The following is a 22300-nucleotide window of genomic DNA, read 5'->3' as shown; positions in this document are numbered from 1 at the left end:
ATGCAGGCGCACGGATTATACGTCAGCCTGCTCACGATTCATCAGCCAGTGATATTGGATCCGTTATCCGTCAATCAAACGTCTGAGACACGCACACACACACGGAGCTCGGTCTCGCCCCAAACATTGAATATCCCGCCCGCTCGATAACGACCAATCAAATTTGTTTTCCTTACTCGGGTAAACTCGTGCGGCAACTCGTGACAGCTCGGCACGACAAACAGGACAAACATGACAAACATGACAAACATTTCTGTACACCTTTAAGGTAGAGTCAGTAGGTTTGTTCATTGCAGTTTGTAAACACAACATTCAAAGTGGGCCCCTCCTCTCTGGCTCAACCGTGCATGCCCCCTGCTCCTGACAGAAGTTGCCAGAATGGCCTTCAAAGTATACCACCAAGATGTGCACCCACGGCAGCTCCACCCGGGCCCGGGCCCGCACCCCCGGCTTCCATGCTCAACGCCTCGGCCCCCCTACTTGTCGCCTTGCCTTTAAAAGGACAGTGGGGTTGTGGTTCCCACTGTCATTAAGCTTGTTCAGCAGCACCCGGAAACATCACCAAAGACAGTAAAACTGAACCCAGAGAGGAAAAGGAGGGATGTTTGGGGGGGAGGGGGGGTTCAGTGACAGCAACAACAGTTCATTTGACCAAATGGGAGCTGCTGGATTAGTCAACAGATGAGTCCCACAATACAGGCTGGACACTCGCTGACTAATCAGAGGAGTGGAGGAGGAAACAAGTCAGCAGATACAGCGGCTGCTGAGTCCAACGCTGCTGTCACGTTCATGTACAGTCACACACACGGAGCAGGAAAACCACCGGCACCTCTGAACCGCTACAGATCCAGGCTGCGGGTCCGGTGGTGAGATTTTCTCAGAAATGTAAAATATAGAAAACAACAACACATCTAAAAAAGAAAATCACAACAAAGAACATTATTATACACAATTACTAAGACAGCTGGGAAGTCCTACAGGATGACTGAGTATTCTGGGATTTAAGTCAAAGTCAAAGTCAGAAGTACTTTATTTTTCCATTAGGATTTACACTTCCCTTTCTCACAACAGATTGTTGATTGATGCCGCTGTCATATCTGCACCACAAGAGTCTGAGCAAATCATAAATACTGAGAATGGGGGGAAAACATAAATAAACAAAATCTGCTATAGGCTACAGCCCAGAAGACCAACCCAGTGACAGCAAATATTTTGTTTGTTATAAAATGCTGCAAAAATTGAGGCGTAAAAATGTCAGTTTAGGATTTTATGGACGTTATGGGACCAGGAACTTCTGCTGCTTGCCTGGCAGCGGGCCAACACAGTCTGAGACTCTCGCTGTTCAACTAAACGTATTTATAAAAAATATAATATATCAAATATGTTCCGGCAGGATGCTGCAAATGTAGATCCTCCTTTTCTTGGGATTTCTTTTTAATGACCTCCACTATACACACAACTACACACACACATGCACACACATTAGGCAACCTCAACAAATCGAACAGACTGTTCTTTGGAGATAAGATGTGTTTATAGATGTGTGTGTCTGTGAGTTTACTGCATGAAGTGCTACTTCTAAACCCACATATTGTTCACACAATCAATGTTACACACACACACACACACACACACACCCAGACAGAGATCCCAGACTGAGACGTTTATCAGTGGGAGCAGGAGGCAGCTCAGAGACCTGCCGGCTGATCGAGATTTATTGTACATGGGAGATAAGACACAAATGCAAACACATAAATGTAGAGACCACACACCATCTACACAGGAGATAAAACACACACTGAAACATAATCATGCATACACACACATTCACGGACATTCACACACACTTGCACACACACTCTTCAAAAGCGGGGGGCTGGCTGGGATCACTGCTGCCCTCTCCTCCCACCTCTTGACCCTTGACCTCCATCTCTTCATTCTTCCGTCTCGCCGTCTCGCTGTGTCCATCTCTGTCTTTCATCTTTCTCACATCAGTTTCTCTGTTTAATTTTTTCCCTTTTTCATAGTCTCTGTCTGTTAAATTCACTAATTGCGTCAATTTAACTGCAGATTTTGTTGAAGATCTTAATTTTCTCGGGTCTTAATTTTTCCTTTCTATGCACCATGCAACAAAAAGTTTTTGCAAGGACTTAAACCTACAAATCTTACACTGAACATACCAATGGGGACAGACACACACACACACACAGTTGTCACATGGCCGTAGAGTGTAATCCGATCAAACTGGCCAATTTCTGCTCAAGCTAAAACTCAGAAATCACACTTGATCTCAAACTGGCTGGAGGAATGGAACAAGGAGGGATTTACCCTTTATTAAATCCAAGTAAACAAAAGTGTGAGTTCATTTAGGTGCAGAAATGAAGAGAAGCACATGCAGAGCAGCAGCCATGCAGCTGGGGAGGTGAGCACATGGAGCAGCTTTTAACAAGAACTATAGAGGAGGTGAGGACCCTCTGCTGAGGGGCCAAATGTCCCCCGAGCCTCCGCACACCGTGTGGCAAAGACACTGTGAGTCTATTTCTGTATTTTCAAGTGAACCCATCAATGCAGCCAACATTAGCCGATGGGAGCGATAACAACTTGTCCAAAAATCAAGAAATCTCTGGCATCCACTTTGGAGTCTGGTTATTGTCCCGTCTGACAGAATGAGACTGAACGTGCTGTTTTTTATTCTAATGTGAAAACAGAGACAGGACGCAGAGCTGCTTTATTTTAAATTATACTTTATTTCATATAAAAACAAAACAATAAACAAATAAATTAGATATTTCTAAAATAATTCTCTCGAGGAAATGTTTAAGAACAGTCGTGATTGTTTACAGTTTGTATCTGGGATAACTGGAATGTAAAAAGATGCAAATGTATCCGGACACTTTATGCAAATAAACGTTAAGAGCTTCACTCCAAAATGAGATCTCCATCGGTGACACCAGCTGTCACAAGGTGATTGGCGGCATAAAATGCAAACAAATGAGCAGAGTAGATGCGTTAGCACTTTGAAATGAAGCTCTTACATTTTCTTTAAACTTTCCAACATCTGTAAGAAATAATAATAATTAAAAAAAAACAGAGCGTAATGGTGCAATTAGCCAAATGAAATTTCTTTCAGCTGACTGAAGGAGGTCGTGTGTTTCACCAGCATTTATATATATATTAAAAAAAGAAGCAAATTTCAGGACTGAGAGTAAAATTTCACCATCGACCAGAAGCAAAGTGTTGAGGATGTCACAATTATCTGATCATACAATGAAGAAATCTCCCTCCTCTTCAAAAAAACTAACCAATGGGTATTTTGTTTGTGTCTCAGCTGTGTTTGTCTGCAGACTGAGGACTCAGTTGGCTTTTTTTTTTTTTTTTGTTACCCCACAGGGGAATTTTGTGCAGCTGGTCCTGGTGGCAGTGGGGAAGGAAGCAGCGAATGTGAATTAAGATTTGTAATTTAAAAGATGGTGGCTATGGATAAAGATAGGGGCGTTTGGGGGAGACAGAAGAGGAGACATTACCATAATAAGAGCCTCTTCATTTGCACACAAGCCCAAGCTATCCCCACACCACCAGCACCCCCCCAAAAAAACTCCCTCTGGTCCGTAGTCACGCCCATTAAGCCTGCAAAGCCCTCATTGTCCGGCCAGGCTGTGGACCTGAGGACCCCTCGCCAACAGATTGGGTTGGGTGAAGGGTTACAGCCAAACAAAGGAGGGTCCCTCCCCCTTCTCCTCTATTTGAAATCAATCACACTGGCTTTCACATTCAGTGCCCCCCCCCCTCCACCCACCCCACCCCCGCCATGCCCTCCTCAGCAGTGACAGTGGGCCCGGGCCAGCTCCCCACAGAGTCCTCATGCTGAATCTTCAGTCGTCCTTTCAGGGAGAGTCCCACCGTGGACACACTGTCTCTGACAAAGCAGCAACGTGGGCAAAGTCTGAGTGAGTTAAAGCTTGTTGTTGGAGGAAGACCACGAGATGTTGTCTCAAGTCTCGTTGTTTTGGGGGTTTTTTTACTTGTAAAAATGCGTCTGTCTCGTGACCTCTGGGGTCGACGGACCGGCATGGCCAGACTGTGTTGGAGCTTTTTTGTTTCGTTTTGTTTTTTCCAAAACCTTTTGTAAAGATTTTATGGTTTTCATCCAACAACAGCAACAAAGACAATAACTCCCTCTGGTATTTACCCACAAGCTGTTTTCTCAAGGTTGGAGGAGTTGCAGCAGTTTACTATGAAATGACAAATGGAGGGTTTCGTTCCAAAATCTCCCAAGTTTTGTGCTTTTAAAGGCCCAGTCCACAATTAACCACAAACATTTGAGGCTTGATTTGTCAATGGAAAATTAGATAATTTGTGTTTTTGTTTGTGTTCAGCCTGGTTTTGTGACCATGTTTACAAAGTTGCTGATGCAAACCAAAGTTTAACAGCATCTGCTATTGGCTCATTATTTGAAATATTTGATGTTTTCTGCAGACTGGGACTTTGCAGGCCAGTTTTCTCGACTGAACCTGGTGATATTTTGGAATGAAACTTAAACATGAAGACAGTGTGATGACGCCTGTGACAGGTTTGGCACTTGAAACACTTGATTAAATTCTTGAAATCCCATTTTGCCTCCAATAACCTTCATTTTTGTGTCATTCAGAATAATTTATAAAAGGCAATTGTCTTTCTGTTGTTGATATGTACATACAATATTTTAATATTCTAATATATTCACAGGAAATCGTAAATTCAGGCACTTTGCTGCTGGTACAGCAACTTCTTAGCAGGACACATCCTGAGATTTAAGACTGTTTTCTCTTCTTTTTTTTAAATAAGCAACACAAAAGTAAAATAATATTATATAGAGAGATTTATATTTAACAATCAGTTTCTTCTTTTTTATTTTATCATAGCAAAATAAATCTTTTTGTTTTTGTTAAAATGTCTTTACCACCAAGGTTTTCAGGCCCCGGTGTTGGGTTGAGTTTATGTGAGGAGATCATTGTCCATCGCCTCTCTGAAGGAGAGCCGATCAAAGAAAGCATTTCGAGCCGTTTTTTGAGTACCAGGGTCTCTTCTGTTGTGTTTAGTGCCGCAGTTTTCCAACGTTACAACTGTTCATGGGCACAGTGCCAGAGCTGATCGTCCAAAGTACCATGTTTAGTTTGTAGTCTTTTCTTCTTGCTCCTGCTTCTGCCCACAATGAAACGTTTTCCTACAAAACTCCACCGTGTAATGAAGCCCACCGGCCTCAGTGCTCCACGTGCACACGCGTGTCTGTGTGTGATTGTGTGTGTGTGTGTGTAAAAGATGCAAACCTAAATCTAAGGGCTTCGTCTGGTGCCACACTGGAGGTCCAATGTAATACTTAAGAATAAAAACTTTAACTTAAACTTTAGAAATGCTGCTGTTGACCTCCAGTATGGCTGCCAGTAGAGCTTTTGTTTTGACAAAAAAAAGCCCAAGGTTAAGTTTCCTCACTGTGGAGTTGTGTTTATGTGTGTGTGTATGTTGCGTATGTGTTGTGTTGTTGGGCGCCTATCGGAGCGCCGTCTTCATGTCTATCTGGGAGCGCACGTCCTGGTAGCCCAGGAGGCAGGGGTCGGTGGACAAAGCATCGTGGGTAAAAACGGAGTCGTTGTCTGAGGAGCAGGAGCTCGACGTGTCCTCACACGACGGGGAATACTGCTCGAAGGGCGTCGACAGGTCCAAGTACTGAGAGGAGAGAGAGAGAGAGAGGAAGTGCAGAAATTAGAGACCTGTTGATGTTTCCGTGAAGGCAGAAAAAACAATCTGATCCACACTGACACGTTAATGACACTGGCAGTAAACAGCAGAGGAAACTGAATCTGGCGTCCCCTCAAAGGCCGTCAGGCTGCTGCTGAACGTCCGTGACAGAGGAGTTGCAGATGTGGGGATGTGCGGCTGTGACAGTTTTAGACCACCACAACAGCACGGACGAGTATTTTTAGACCAACATGATTTTTTAACTTTGTATCTAAGCTTGTAAATCTCAACAAATCGATCACATGGACTCTGATCTGTGGAAGTTGGTATGTGTTGAAAAAGAGTTTCTGAAATTTCATCTTTTTTTTTTTTAAACACATTTTTGATTTTGTTTCTGTTCTCCAGAGTTTATAAGTCTGACTCTCTACAAATTCACTCTGGTGCACTGACAACATCTGGACAGCAGATTGAGAGAGCGCGAGAGGAAGAAGAAAATGTGTGTGCATCTTCACAAGTGCATATGTTAGTGTGCATGTGTGTGTGTGTGTGTGTGTGTGTGTGTGTGTGTGTGTGTTTGACGCCCACCTCGTCAGAGATGGACAGCAGCACTCTGTCCAGCTCCTCCACCAGCTGTTTAAAGGTCGGTCTCTGGGTAGGAACAGCATGCCAGCACTCGCGCATCATCATGTAGCTGCAGAGGAAAAAAGCACAACAGGAAAAAACATTATTTCAGCACTTTAAATATGTAAAATTATCTTATTTTCTCCTCTTTACTGGAGTAAAACTTCTCAAAATCTTAAACATAACACTCATTTGGCTGATTTAGACGGTTGGAAGAAGTTCCTCCTTACAGTTCATGTGTGCAGTTGGAGGGTTTGTCCATTCGGTGACCTTCCTTCAGCAGCTTGAAGAGCTCCTCCACAGGGATGCCAGGGTACGGCGAGCCACCCAGCGTGAAGATCTCCCACATCAGGACGCCAAACGACCACCTGAGGACACACGAAGGAGGAGGAGGAGGAGGAGAGCGTAAACAATCAGGACAGACATTCGCACTGCGTCATGTTTTTTTTTCCCCTGCAGAGACTTCAACTTACACGTCGCTCTGGTGCGTGTAGACTCTGTCGAACAAGGCCTCTGGTGCCATCCACTTCACCGGCAGACGTCCCTGCAGAGCGGACATGGAAACGTTAGAGCCCACACATTCAAACCAAACCACAGTCTCGCTCTGTGTCTCCCCCACGCCCTCTCTCGTTCCTCCCTCACAGTCTTCCCCCTGCTTTGTCCTCGTCTCCCCTCGTTTCTAATTAACTCCCATTAAGCCTGCTGCCAATCAGAGGAAAACATCAGACATCTGTCTTGAGGAGTATTAAAGCTGTGAAGGGAGCCAGGCAGGAGGAGCCTGGCTGAAAAGAAGACATTTTTACAACATAGTGAGGTAGTTTGTTTGTATATGTATTTTTTTTTTACCTTTTAACATCCAAATACCTTCTTTTATTTCATCTTAACTAATATAAATGACATATTACATTCCTGAGGTTCAGATGTCGGGTTCAGCTGATTGATTAACATGTTTTGGTAATTTTATAATGAGTAGCTGATCATTTAAAAAAAAGAAATTGAATCATACAAAGCAGGAAAAGAACATTTTCTGTCTGACATGAACCACCAACATGACGACATTTTAGCTCCTCAACAGTGGAAAAGTATCAGGAGAGCTGCAGTACCTTGGCTGCACTCGAGCCGCCTCATTAACTACTGGAAAACGGAGGAGTTCTCCACTGGTGTGAAAGTGTGAAAAGTGATTCCTGAAAATAAGCCCCGGAAAAGTCTGTCACTCACGTTGGTGGTTTTCTTGTAGTAGTCGATCTGGTGGACTCCTCTTGCCAGACCAAAGTCGGCGATCTTCATCACGTTGTCCTCTGTCACCAGGACGTTTCTCGCTGCCAAATCTCTGTGGATGCACTGTGGAAAGAAAGAACCATTAAAGGAACCTGAAATTAACTAAACTTAATTATCTGAGGTTAATAAAAGCCTGAAATGCTCTTTTGAGCCTTGTAAAATGTCATGTTTCTGGTTTGTAAAAACACAAAGGTAGGGGGGAGGTAAAAAAAAAAAAAAAAAGATCCGCTGCAGATTTTGTTCCAGAAATGAAAAGACTCAGGAGTCTAAAGTCAACATACAGAGCCTCATTTTAGTGAACGCAACAAAATTAAAATGTCTTTATATAGAAACCTGGGAGTTTGAAGAAAAAACAACCCTTTGGGGGGGAAAAAAAGAAAGGCACTGTTTGCCCACATTGAATGGATGTCATTAAGTTTATTTTGGTTTTCATTCGAAATAGACGTGGGATTTGCGGGAACGTGCGAAATGAACCAGTCTTGGTTTGTGGGTCTCCCCATAATGGAGGGTTAGTTTCAGGCTCCTGCATTCTTAGGAGGCCGTAGAGCCAGAAACATGATGCCTACACCCAAACGACGGCTCTGCTGCCTGTTTGCTAACAGATTTATGGCAGCGCTAAAAAGGACAAAGCCCGGCGACAGAGGGAGGGACAGATGGATGGAAGAAGAGTAAATAGGGCCGAAGCTGCAGCAGCTTTCTGTTCAGGAATGCCTGTCTGAGACACCGGCTGGCAGACAAAGAGACGTGTTGATAAGAAGCACACAGACAGAGAGCATGCTGGGAAAATGAAAGGAACTGAAACATGGGGGGTGGGAATGGAAAGAAAAGAAAAGAAAGGGACAGACAGAGGCACAGAGAATGACAAGAGGAAAGACCTGGAGCTGCTGTCCAAAACTGTCTGAGCCACACTCATCCATCTGAAGGCCAAGTGCCCAAACACAAAAAACACGGCACCACACAAAAGGATCCGAACCCTAATCACACTTCCCCTTGTGTCAAAAGCAAAACCTCCGATATTACAGCTGAGAAGTCCGCAAATGCATGAAACATGTTACCATCCTCCCTTCATTTTGTGGCTCTATTTCCTGCCATGAGACATGGCTGCAATTAACTGTAATGAGGACCCACATGTAAACATTGAAGTTTGCAACGTTAAAAGTTCCTCCCGGAGCATAAATCTCCCATCTGGCCTGCACCAAAACAATTACAATTTGTATATATAGCAAATCTCAAGTTATATCGGAACAGTGCAAAACATATGTGTAGAGAGATATGCAGGGAAATGTCCAAAAACATCGTCTCTTCCAACTGTACAAGATGCAAAGCACTTAACCTTCTTGACTTGGTAAACTACTTTTACAATTTATCTACATTTAATTACACCACCAGGAGATTCACACACAGTCTCAGAGAAGCTGCATGGCGCCACTCTTTTAAAGTGAACGTACCCTTTTAGAGGCCAGGTACTCCATCCCTCGGGCCACCTGGTAGGCACAGGACAGCAGGTCTTTGAAGGTGAGCTGCTCCTCAGGCACCTTGGTCACATCAAAGGTGTAGTCCATACCTGGAGGTCGTCGGGCCCGCAGGTACTCCCTCAGACTGCCTTTGGAGGCGTACTCCACCAGCACGTACAGAGGGCCTGAGGAGGCGGAGGGGGGCACACAAGCAGGGTTAGAGATGTTTCTATTGTTGAGCTAAAACAACATCATGTCTAAGTTGAAAAGGTGCCATTCTTACCGTCCTGTGTGCAGACACCCAGCAGGTTGATGATGTTCTTGTGTTTGTCCATCACCTTCATCAGCTCCATCTCTGAGATGAGATCTGCCAGGTCTTTGTCTGTTGCGTCATCTGAGGGCGGGGAAAACGACCTCTCATTTAAAACGAGCATACTTTTGTCTCAGACAAGAGACCAACTATCTAAGTCTGGGTGTTTTTGTGTCTATGTCATTTCTTTCCTACCTTTGAGCATTTTAACCGCCACAGTGGTGGCCGGGTCTGGGCAGTCCTTGTTGATGCCGTAGGCCTCTGCTCTAACCACCTGACCAAAGCAGCCTTCTCCCAGAGGTTTGCCCAACGTTAGACTACAGAGAAAAAAAGAAAGAAAGAAAAAGAGAGAGGCAGAGAGTTAGTGAAAATAAGTATGTCCAAATGAAAACTGTACAAATCCATAATTTTGGGCTCTGGTTTCTTAAAACACGGGTTGGGCAGAGCCAAAAATGGGCTGCGGACTTGTTTCTTTTTAGGTCCCCACATGGTGCGAGAGCTACAATGTTTAAATTAGTCTGGATCCGAGCAGCCAAACTAAACTTAGTGAAGAAACACTCTCTATGCATGGGGGCAGAAGGTTTTTACGTAAAAGTGAACATTTTTTCAAAACAGCTCTCTTTCATAATAAATTAAAACATGTTGATTCGACATGACAGATTACTTACTTCTCTCTGGGGAACTCCCAGTCCGGGTCGTAGGGCAACTCAAACTCCATGACTCCAGCCAGCATGGGAGAGCAGCTGGACGAAAGGCGAGCCACCCTCATCAGAGACGCGCTGGACTTCCCTGACGAGTTGGACTCCACCGAGTACTGAAGTAGGAGACGCAGAAAAGGACGATTTAGTTAACCAGGAACGAACAGAAGGATTTGAGGTGTGCAAATCAGACACGATTAGTAGGAAACTCCAAGAGTACACTGTCGTTATGTCATATCAGACAAAAACCTCCCATGATACACTGCTGCCCTTTACCTGTCTGCGAAGAGGAAACTTGGAGAGCTTCTGGACTGGAAGAGCGTCGAACGGTTCCCTTCTGGGGTGGACCTGCATCCGGCACAACACCACGATGATGATGGCCATGATCAGAGCCAGGAAGCCGCAGGCGTAGATGATGATGTCTGTGTATTTGGTCTCCACGGTGTCCATGGAGTCTGCTGCTTCCTCCTCTGTTGGGCGGCAAGAGGGTGGGGGCAGGATTTACTAAACATGCTTACACCTTCAAGTTTTCATTTTTTTAAAGAATTTAAAACCAAATCCTGCAACCAGTTAATTCAAATCTTCCTCCTTTACCTGATAGGACGGTCAGCCAAGCGGACTGGTGGGCAAAACCTATTGAGTTTCCAGCCAGACAGGTGTACTCTCCCGCATCTTCCATGGTGACTTTGGACAGGTAGAGCACCTCCACCTCCGACATGTTCAAACTGCCAGTCTGCACAACAGAGTAGACTTGATATAATAACACATTTCAGAAAACTCGTCTGGTTTCTTCTGATCAAAATGCCTCTGATCTGACACTGACCTTGATGACCTGGACGTACGGTGTCCCATCAGGACCATAGCGGCTGCCGTTTCTTTCTATGTGTTTCAGCCACTGGATGTGAGGCTGGGCGTCGCTGTAGACTTTACAGTGGAACTGGACGTCGCTGCCCACCACTGCTGTCGTGTTGGCCGGCAGACCGGCCTGCAGGATTGGCCTGTGGGGGGAGCGCTCTGTGGAAATGGGGGGAGAAGACATAAGAAAAGTGAGCAGAGAAAAGAGCAGTGAAAGATCTCGACAGGAGAGAAACGAGAGCTTAAAGAATTCACGGGTCAAAGGTGACCTTTGAACATGGAGATGGAGATTTAAATAATCTGCAGGGATCAAAGGGAATCTGGAGTGCAACAAACATCCAGATATTTGGCCGGTTACTAAACAGGCCACAAACAAATTTCTAAAAATGGCTTGCAGTTGGTGCTGTCACCTATAATGTGTTTGTGTGCTGGCAAAAGAGCAGAAATGTCATTTTGGGATTAGAAAAAAATGGTTCCATTAGCGTGGCTCTTTGTCAGCTGGTCGCCGGGGTCTCTTTGATCTGCGGTTACTCTCGCTCTCTGATCTCGTTAGCTGTCTCGTTAGTCGTTTCCCCCCGTTGACGGGGACAGAAACTGACCCCGCGGTGGACGGACAGCGAACAAATGAACAAATAAACCGCAGTCCTCCTTGATCTCCTGTCACAGGTCAGGTAGAAAACTGGTGTGGACGCCTGACCGTCCACATCCTGCCCGCCACAGCGGACGCCAGGCGCCCCTGTCACCTTCTGCTCACCCCTCTGCTTTTGCCCTCCCTCAGACTGGAGGCTTTTATTTGTGGACATGACGCTTTTTCCATAAAGTGCTGACTAATAACTGTTGTGCAGATTACTGGAAGTTTTACGAACATCATAAGTGCTGATATTTTATCCAGGACTTCAACGAACAAATACACAAAATATTAAATAGTCTGAAGCATTAAAACATAAACAGGGCTTGGGTTGTGTATCATCATCATCATCATCATCATCTTACCCAGGACATCGAGGATGTAGCTGTGCAAGATGGAGCCGTATTTATTCTCCACCACGCAGGTGTAGTTTCCCCTGTCTGAAGGAACGACGCTCTCCATCACCATGCTCCAGTGCTGGTGTCTCAGCTAAAAAAAAACACACAGAGAAACACAATCCATCGTTAGTTGAGACAGACACAACCTGGGATCGCCCACCTTCTCCCATCACCACCCTGCTGCCGTTCTCACCTTGATGCCACCGATTCGATGCTCTCCTCTGAATTCACGTCCATTTTTCAGCCAGCGGATGCTCGGCATGGGGCTGCCCATGGCCGCACAGCGAAACTTCACCGTGTTGCCTGCAGGAACAGCGTACAGCTTCTTCTCCATGCGCTGGGGGTGGGTCCAGTAGGGGCCTGAATGGACAAAGACTTTAGTCAGAAAAGCCCTGAGGAAGCCTGGAGACTCGAGTTTTAGTGAGTGAGCAAACAAACCAAACAACCAACGCACCCCTGGAGAAGTAGACTTGGTCGTTCTCGATCTCAGCCGACGAGTCCTCCAGGCCGTTGTCCTCGTCGTCGTCCCCCGACCCCAGTGAGTCTGGACAGGTGAGAAATAAAAACAGTGAAGACAAAAGTAAATACCCACATCTATGTGACTAACATCAATTAAATGTTTATACTATTAATAGTTATTGCAGATATATAATTATGCCCTGAGCTCTCTAAGAACAGTGTTGGTGTCTTTACCTGTTACAGTGATTGTGAAGTTTCTCACGGGTTCTTTGGTTCCGCGGAGAACGCAAACGTAAACGCCCGAGTCCTCGTAGGTCACGTCCGTGATCTCCATGATGGCGCTGCGGATCTGGATCCGCGGCGTGGCCAGAACCCGCGATCCCTCCTTGTACCAGTTCACCGCCATGCCGGGCCGGGTGCTCATGTCACAGCGCAGTTTCAGCACGTTACCGGGCTCCAGCAGGAGATGTTCCGTGGTGTCTTCACTCAGGTCCTCGAGAACATCTGTGGAAACCAAAACAATCAAGTTTTATTTTTTTTCTCTACTTCTTCTTCTTCTCTTTTACAGAGTCGGACCGGTCAGTGGGTCTTTTCTTCCTCTCCTCTCTAAAGCAAGTAGCCATCCCCTCTGCCGTGACCTTCACCTCCTCGACCCCATTATCTCTCATCCCCATAGCACACACACAATAAAATCACCACAGAGACCAGGAGGCCTAACCCACCCCAGCCCACCCCCACCTCTTCATCTTTTTTGTTCCTCTGTGGATTATTGTGGGACTGAGAGCGATCCAGCTAACACTGCAAACTCCCTCCTTCACTCACTCAGAAAAAAAGATAACAACAAAGAAACAAGAAGGACGAGAAACTGAAGCTAATGAACACGTTGCAGCGTGACAGTGGACGGAGACTAAATCTGAGGGGCGGTGAAGGTTCAGTGGAGATCTAAGTGAGGAGGAGGCCGATGTTTGAGCCCACACAGATGGCCCTGATAGCACCTCCAACACTCTGTCGTCTGTTTTCAGATGGGTTTACAATACAGCCTTATCTTTTTACATTACAGACAACTAAATGGATTAAATTAGCATGCACTCAAATGCTCACAGTGGGTGTAATAGATAAGCCTTCAACCGTCAACATTTCCAGCAGTAGAATGAAATTACCTGGAGGGATATCAGCAGCAGACAGGTCCACAGTTTGGGAAATGATGGTGCCTGTGGAAGGAAGAGGTTGAAGTTATAAAACAGTGACTGAGTGGTTGCATTGTAAAGAGTTGCATGGAGTTCAAGATGTTACTATAGGGGACATGTGTGTCTGTGTCTCACCAGGAAGGACGGCCAGCCACGCCGACTGCATGGCCTGCACCGAGTGCGCCCCGTGGGAGCTCTCGGCCATGCAGATGTACTCGCCGGCGTCCGCCATGGTGATGTTGGACAGATACAGGGTGTTCATCTTGGATGCATTGCTCTGCAGGGCCTGCGCAGAGAAGAGGTCATTTTAAGAACCCAGCCTGAGTAGAGCATGACCTAAAACCTAATTGCACTTTTATTTATTCTATTTTATTTTTTTGGTTTATGTCACGTCTCTCACCGTCAGAGCTCTCAGGCGAAGAGGTCCCTGAGCGCTGACCTCCGTCTTCAGCCACTGCACCTTGGTGGACGCCGGTCTGTGGACTTTACACACCAGTTTCGTCTGACTTCCCACCACCGCTGTGGTGTTCTCTGGATAACCTGGCACGATCAGAGGCCTGGAGACCCATAGATCTGGCAGGGGCAAAGAGAGAAAAATCAAACTTACAGACTTAACAACTTCTAAAAAGCTCCAACACTGGGTGTGACAGTGTTTCTACATAATAGAGGCGTTTAGGGTCTTAATAAACCCTTACAAACCTCCTTGGTCTGAAAACACCCAGATAAAAATTGTTAAAACACATAGTGGAGGTTTCAGTTTACCTCTGAAAGGTCTGGCAACAGAACACCGTGTTCCTGAACAACGTGGTCATTTAATGCTACCAGCAACCGGTGATAGAGTGCCCTGATAACCCGGCTACTATCGTGTCACCATCAGCAACAGTGCCATCCATTCAGTGGGTCACTCGCCCATTTATGTGCTCGCCCACTCACTTGTTGGAGCATATGTGCGCCCTGGCTAGGGACCTCGCTCACTGCTCAGTCACTCAGAACAAGCAATTTTCCAGGGCAATTTTCTGTTTGATTGCTTCCTGCGAGCGCTTAGTGAAAAGGCAATCTGTTCCCTTGTCGGAGTGAAGTGCTGCCTTCTTTCCCAAATCGCCCAGAGTACACGTAGAGGTAATGCTTTCAGGAACAAACGCACGGTTGCAACCTCGTTAGCGGAAAATCAGAAAAGCAACCGAAAGTAAAACAGATTGATGCAAAGGTCTTGATGGTCAATCATCGTCAGTCCAGCTCACAATATGAGTGTTATCACAGGAGGCCGCGCATTTGTCTCTAATGGAGCAAACCTGAACACCAGTGGTCAGCAGTAAAACAAATAGATGTACACACACACACACACACACACAGTTGCGGCCATGCTAATGAACTTCCAGAGACAGGGACGGTGCCCTGGAGTTGAACTTGCGGCAGAGTGTGAATTGTCACCCAGAGGCGAGGGGGCAAACAAAACACAACACAACACAAACAAACCTCTCAGCTGCTGCGAGCCAGCCAGCCAGTCAGCAGAGTCCTGACAGCAGAGAGTCCTCTATGGAGACCGGTCGGGACAATGAGGAGGCCTTCATGCCCCGGTCCAGGAACTTGCCCAATAATATGCAGCCTACTTCCATAACAGTTCAATTACAGAGAAGTCTTGTTCCTGATTGGCCTCCCTCAGGCCAGTTTGCATTAACGCATGATTTATAGCTCCTCCTGTGAATTACGGATACTGGTTTATTATAGATAATGTATGATTGATAATATAACAGTTTTGATTGGTTTTCTTGCTAAAGGATATATTTTATTTCGGTATATAAATCAGCTTTGAACTTAAACTTTGAAGAAGCCGCTAACTACTGGTCCAACTCTGGCCTGGACACTGTGTCTGACCAGCAGATGCACTCCCGACAAAAAAACGCCAACCCACTTAATCTGTGCAGAGACCAAAGCGAAAAAGATGGCATTCCCTGGCACAGTCTGATCTCCACACTGTTGCAAATGGCTCCCGGTCAATGATAAATGACAGGGAGCCATTTGTGATTTCAATTCAAATCTGGTTCAAAGGAAAAAAACACAGGATTCATCCGGCCAAGATTTTAAAGTCGCCATGTGTCCTTTTACACTTGTGTAAATGTGCTGCGTTATATTCAGCTCTGTGGGGATGAGGAGCAGCTGAAATCACAGCGGCAACGTACGGACAAAAGCTACACTCAGACTTTTATATAATCTGTAATGATGTGGGAGAAAGCAGGGCTCAAAATAAGTTTCTCCAGGGGGGCGGAAAAAGAAAAAAACCTTGGACAAAGTCAGATCCCTACATTTAGCAGCAGCATGTGGTTTGTAACATTAGTAGATGTATAATTATATTTATGGGGGGGTGGTGTGATTTATTTTCACTCATTATCAGATTAGCAACATGAGATTAATCAAATCTTTCTTAGATAAAACTTAAATAGACTCGAACGTTTCTCTGCATCATCTTCCTCCAGAGTGAAGAGCGGGTGAAATCGACCCTGTCACAGTGCATTGTGGGTCAATCTGACCTTTGTGACCTTTGCTGAGCTGGAGTCATCTTTAAGGAGCTGGTTGAGTCTCTTTTAACTCTTTCAACTGACAGGAGGTGCTGGCTGTTTGTCTGATGTCTCTGTCTCCTTCTTCATTTATGATCACCTCCTTTCAATCAAGCCGACATGACACCGAGGCCATTTAAATCAATACATTAAAGCACTGAATGTACTTTACTGAACGACTTTGGCTCTTAAAACTTGTATTGAGTTCCATGTATTTTATGCCTCATTCTTCCAGTTTGACCAGATATTTGGAAAATGGATCTTCCTCTTATCAACTCTTCTTCCATATATCTTGTAATTGAACCTGAGAGCTCCTTCCTGCACATTGTCATCTGAACTACAAACCCTGACCGGCTCTGCTTCTCGCTGGGCCTCCGACTTTTGTGCTCAACACCTCCAGGACAACAATCCACTTTATCTTTCATCGATCTATACACACAACCTCAAAAAAGACTCTTCCTTTTAATCTGACTTGAGAAAACTTGTATTTGTGAAAATACAGAGTTTATTAATCAATTACACCGATCACACTTCAACTTGGCAGAAATATTTTGCTGGAACTTCAAACTGAGGTGAGATGATTTATTGCATTGGCTTCTCTTTGTAAAGCATCAATGAAAAAACCCATGCAACCCCCCCACCCCAACTCCATCCTTTACAGCTGGCACGCAGCCAGGCAGATTTACACTTCCGAGCCCCAGGGCCTCGGACGGATCAGGTAGCAGAGTTTACGACAGCAAAAAGACTGAGAGCTTTTTTTTCCTTCTTCAGCCTCTCTGTCATGTTTCCTGTCACCTGGACTTCCTCTGCCACGAAGCTAAAACTTACTACCAAAAAAAGTGACAGTGGACCAATTGAAACGAGTTAAAAGGTGTGTGTTAGCAGAAGGAGGAGACGGAGGAGGAGGAGGAGGAGGAGGAGGGGTGATCCCATCAAATCCCCAAAGATAAGGTGTAATGACATGAAAGGAAACTCAACAGAAATTGTTCTCTAGTCTCTCAGGTCGGTTACTCAGGTCTTACCTTTAGGTCTTCTCTCATCGGTGGGCCGGGCCGAGACGCTTTCCATCAAACAGAGCAGGAGAAAGTAGAACGTGCAGACCCTCGCCATCTTCTATAGACGTGACGTGTGTCTTGTGGTTGAACGGTACAAGTATACGATGGAAGCCTTAGTGGGCCTCACACTCCGATTCCTGGCATTGGCAGGAATCTCAGAAACCCACAAAGTCCCTAAATCTGGATCCTGTGGAAGGAGACGGTGGGGTGAGGGAGGGGGGCAAACAAACACATGGCAGACGGTTTGGTTATCTGTTGATCAGAAACTTGATTCCTTGAGGAGATCTGCAGCTAAAGACAAAAAACTTTTCTGTTCACTTTCCAGCCAGGTGGCAGAAAAACACAAACAATTGTTTGGGCGAACAGTTAAAGACGGAGCCTGTTTTGACTGCGAGCAGCTGTATTCTTAACCAGATGTCCTGCTAACTGTCCCATCGGCCTTTTACATTGTCCAGGCTCTCCTGCGTCATGAATAAGGAGCAGGGCTGTTACCGCCTGTTGTTTGTCAATGGATGGCACTCAGTCTGCTCCAGGATAATGGGCCCTTACTTGGAAAAAAACACTTGAAACTTGCCAGGAAGCCACAGAATCTGAAGGAGCCGCAGAGGTTTCGACTGGCAGCTGATGAGACTTCAGGTTCACGCCGGAAACATAACGAAATAGACGAGAGTCCATCTTCTCGCTGAGATACACATCTCATTTCAGGGAGGTGCATAACTCTAAACTTAGATAACTTGTTAATTTCCTGGGCGTGACACCTTACTTTATTTTTCAGTCCCGTTCTCTGTACACTTGTTTGATTGATAACGTGTCAGAAGATAGTGAAAATTCCCATCACAGCCCAAAGTGCTGTTTATAAATGTCTCATTTTCCCTGTACAACTAAAAATCAAAAGACTGGTTTGGTTGGGGATTTCTTTTTAGCATCAATGCCCAAGAAAATAGTGTTTAGACATAACTTATGAACAGTTTATTCCCTTTTGGATGACTTTACTATTAATTGATGATTACTGTTCTAAGCCTGTTTTCAATTTGTCTAACCTGGGAATGAATGCAATCCAGATTTGAATAAGAGTCAGTAAACTACATCCAGTTTCCACACATAAGCATCTTAAAGTTTGACTCAAAAAATCCCTAAACACAGTTAATTTAGGAAATATCACATCGCCTCAGTTGGTATTATTTTAAAGTCTCTAGACAAAACTATAAACTCTGACAGCTTAGAAGAAAGCTAAAGGAATAATGCGCTGATTTTTCTGCTGCGAGTCGGGCCAACTGCGCTCAGGCGCCAGACCCTGGTGCGTGCGCTCCATGCATGCAGGCAGCGCCCACACACACACACACACACCGTTTAAAGAACCAGGTTGCTGAATGAAACGTATTCTTTCTCAATTAAGGACTGGAAAACTTTTTTCCCCGCTGCTGCTAATTCCGCTGGCTCACTGCCTGGTTGCTGCACGGAGCCAAAACACTTCTACTGTTTTCGACTTTTTTTTTTAGCCCTAAAACATGGAGAGAGGAGCGGGCTACTGTTTATTTCTCTCACATAAATCACAGTCAATAAATCCAGCCTATATGCCCTATTAGTACCAAACAACCCTTGTAGGTTATAATGAACCTGTGAGCTGCCAAAATACTAGTCAGACCTGTCACTATTTATGCTGTACAGTGGTCACAGTGTCCAAATCGTGCGCGCCTCCCGCCGTGTGTCAATCAAATCAATCAACGTGTCACACCTCCTGGGATCAGAGGGGTATGTTGACTTTTGATCTTTTTTTTTTTTTTTTACTCTCAGATTAAACCACATCATTTCCCATCAAGCCCAGCTAGGAGGGTTTAACACCTGGTTGTGTGCGTGCAGACACAAATGAAATGCACGACTTTGTATGAGGTTTACTGGGATCTGAGTCCAGACTCCGCTCCTCTCTCCTGACACTGTGGAGGGTCCAATGTCTAATCAGTGACTTGTTTGGCTCCGCGCGTTGTGTGCACACACAACAAGTGAAGCTTCGCCTTGGATCAAAAAACAGAGTGGACTACCCTGGGATCCCGGTTTAAAAATCTACAAAACCTGCATCAATTCATTCGGTTTTAACGCCAATATTGATCCGGTCAATGCAGATAAGAGATAATACCGTGCTTCAGTTCAAGACATTTTTATAGCAAATCCTTGGAAACTAATAAAAACTAGAATAACTTCAACTATGGAGAAAGATTTGTATTTTTTATACGAGTTTTCTTGAGTAGATTGTAGTTGTAATCTAAACCAATTGCTCCTCCATGCCTTCAGAAAATGAATGAAAACAACTCTCCAAGAATCTCCAGCTGTCTCTGTCTGTTTTCACCCACCTTTCCTTTCCTCCCGGTCTGTCCTCGCCGTGATGACTGGCAGGGAGATCACTCCACGTCCCGGTCGACACGAGCGAATATTGAAATCCTCATTTGGAGCTCTTGTTGTATTTACCCTTCTCCCAATAAAAAAAAACAAAACAGTCTGTGAGCGGTGTCTCGGCTGTTTTTGTATCCGGTTTGACGCGGAATTGAGCTTATAAATCCATCAAAAACAGCCTCCCCTGGAACATGAACGACAGCTGCCGGTTCTCCTGCTGCCCGGAGGGAGGAAGGAGCTGATCCCCGCGGGGCAAAGTCCGGTGCAGCCGCTCGCTCAGAGCGCTAAATCCATGGAGAGAAAGAAAAACCCACACAGGCCAGTGGGAGCGTGGAGTTGCGCGTGTAAAGACTTGTCCTTTCTCGCTCTGGTGATGTTTCAGAAGAAGAAGATCCGAGACAATGAGAGAAAAAGCTTGACACAGAGGGTGATAAACGCGACCCCCAAGCTCAGAGTCCACTCGTGGTTAAACTGTGGATAAAACTCTTCACGTGCGTCTTTTACGCAGCGCCTCTGTTGTGTAGTGTAGTCCTCCTCTGCTCGGTGGGTTTATCCCGGTTAGATGTGAGCTCTGCTCCTAAAATGTGAAGCTCAGCCTCCTCGGTCCGTGTCCTTTCTACAGTAGAGAGAGAGAGCGAGTGGAGAGAGGGAGAGAGAGAGTGACTGCGTCCCACACACACACACACACACACACAGAGAGAGAGAGAGAGACACACACACACCAGCCCTCCTACCGCACTGTGCTGCTCTCCGGACGGCAGCCACAACAACAATGGTCTGAGAGCGGCCAGGGGAGCAGGAGGAAGGAGGGAGGAGGGGGAGAGAGGGAGAGAGAGGGGAGGGGTACGCTTCTGTTATCCCCTCCACCCCCACCCAAACCAGCCCCCGTCCCTCCAAAGAGCTGGCAAATAAAACCCAAGACCCCCTGCCTCTCCCTCCTCTCCACAGCGGCACCGCGCACTGGAGTTGCTCCTAAAATCACTTCTACTTCTTCTTCTTGTTTAATACACAAACTAAACTTTATGAAATTGTTTGTGTTTATCCGTCGTCTCCCACAGAAAGCTATAAATCAAACGCACCGCATAAATCACGTTATTACGACAGATTTTTATGACGACGCGTGATTTATTGCGGGTTAATTGTCCTTTTCTGCAAACAGAGCATTAAGGGCACTTCGGAGGGCGCATTCAATTAAGTTGCTTTAGTGAGTGAATACGTGTGAATTGCCTCCATGTTTTAATTGCATCAGCAAAAGAACAGGAGCGAGTAATCCCATTAGCTGCAGCTCAGAATCAAGATCAGCTCCGGTTTTTATGAGCTTAACACTCTGAGCCTTAATGTCTCCACTCTGATGAAAGCTCCTTGGCGTACGAGAACCGTGTATTAATTTCTCAGGCAGGAAGAGAGGGTTTTAGATTGAGAAAAAGCATCAGCACAAGCTACAGCAAACAGGGGAAGTAAAGAAAACACCTGATGATGATGATGATGATGAACAACAATATGAGAATATGCTGTCACTCCTGGGATTTTATCAATAAAAATGTGAAACTATAGAGAGGAAATCTCTGACTTTACATTCTGAATATCCTCTCCTACATGGACTTGACATGAAACAGAAACCCGGAATGAACAGAGGAGAAATTAATTAATCTTTTCATGTTTCCAGAGTCTGATATTTTTGATGCGAGAGCAGTAAAGAGGTGACGTTCATCACCAGCTATATAATCACAGGTAACTTCTGTCACAGGTCCAGACCATTGGGTTTTATGTTATGTTATGTAAAGTTATTTCAGCCGTTATTAATCAGCCAAATGCTGCCATCAGTTCGAGTGAGGTAGCAGACATCACTGCACTGTTTCGTGATGAAGATGCTCTTGTGCATATGATTCATTAAGATTTTTTCCTGGTTTGTTTTGGGAAGGACTTGGTTGAAACTTCAAACTTAGTGTTAGTGTTATGTTATTCCATGTTTGCCGGTTTCCCCATTAATCCTCTCAGTGGTGAAACTCCACCAATAAATTCATCTGAAGCCCCTTATGAAGAGAGACAGGAAGTGTTTGGAGAAGAAAGGCCTCGCTGAAAAGCTCTGCCGACTTCAAAATAAAAGTTCCAAATAAATCACAAAAGAAGGTAGAGAAAAGACGTTGCACACTCCGTTTACTTTTATCCGTGGGTCAAACTCCTCATGTGGCCGCAGTATGAGTGGTTTTAGCTGAAATTTATGTGTCGGAATAAATTCCAGATTTGACCTTTGACACGGCCCAGTGCTACCTCGGGTCAGACGCCGCTTTACAGCAAAGTCAAAGTACACAAATAAACCAGGCAGAGTGGAAGTCATAAAGGAGATAAGAGCTGTGCTAATGCTAGCCAGCGCTACGTGGTCGACTGCTCGGCCTGGCTCCATATGTTTGTGTCATACCTAAGAGAGTGTGTGTATATATATGTGTGTGTGTGTGTGTGTGTGCCTGCTGGTCCAATACAACAGCACTGACAAGCACAGATTCTACTAATGATTAATTTGGTTATAGGCTCCAGGTTTGTGCTGAATTGAATGGGAGCCAACTTCATGTATTTACCATTAACATATGTCCTAATTACAACAGACAATGAAGTCGTCCATGTGTGTCGCCTGGAGATTACTTCACGCTAGCGCTAGCACAGTTTGCACAACGAGTGATACACAATCAAAGTTATCTCAC

The 22300-nt window shown here is 45.3% G+C and overlaps 1 protein-coding gene across 1 annotated transcript; it reads right to left on the bottom strand.

Annotated features, from left to right (window-relative positions):
* Positions 1 to 2727: 2727 nt before the first annotated feature.
* fgfr4 (fibroblast growth factor receptor 4) lies at positions 2728 to 20375 on the bottom strand. Its single transcript, XM_085798217.1, has 21 exons — positions 19562 to 20375; positions 17181 to 17400; positions 14004 to 14176; positions 13739 to 13889; positions 13577 to 13627; positions 12651 to 12920; positions 12412 to 12501; positions 12151 to 12317; positions 11925 to 12048; positions 10900 to 11090; positions 10671 to 10809; positions 10353 to 10546; positions 10047 to 10192; positions 9574 to 9695; positions 9352 to 9462; positions 9063 to 9253; positions 7555 to 7677; positions 6810 to 6880; positions 6567 to 6704; positions 6301 to 6406; positions 2728 to 5703 (listed from the first exon to the last, which is right to left on the bottom strand). The coding sequence occupies exons 2-21, from the start codon at positions 17266 to 17268 to the stop codon at positions 5527 to 5529; spliced, it is 2823 nt and encodes a 940-aa protein (XP_085654343.1). The 5' UTR covers positions 17269 to 17400; positions 19562 to 20375; the 3' UTR covers positions 2728 to 5526.
* Between the last annotated feature and the right edge of the window lie 1925 nt (positions 20376 to 22300).

Source organism: Trachurus japonicus, chromosome 14 (genome assembly GCF_045865225.1).
Source record: "Trachurus japonicus isolate A0001 chromosome 14, Traja_1.0".
NCBI classification, from domain to species: domain Eukaryota; kingdom Metazoa; phylum Chordata; class Actinopteri; order Carangiformes; family Carangidae; genus Trachurus; species Trachurus japonicus.
This window is presented reverse-complemented; position numbering and strand designations above follow the sequence as displayed.

What these genes read in the sequence shown, in the direction of transcription:
- fgfr4 (XM_085798217.1), bottom strand. Translation starts at nt 17,268, where the DNA reads ATGGCGAGGGTCTGCACGTTCTACTTTCTCCTGCTCTGTTTGATGGAA. An exon ending in CGATGAGAGAAGACCTAAAG is followed by an intron (nt 14,177 to 17,180) that starts GTAAGACCTGAG and finishes TGCCCCTGCCAG; the next exon opens with ATCTATGGGTCTCCAGGCCT. An exon ending in TACACGCACCAGAGCGACGT is followed by an intron (nt 6,705 to 6,809) that starts GTAAGTTGAAGT and finishes GTGTGTCCTCAG; the next exon opens with GTGGTCGTTTGGCGTCCTGA.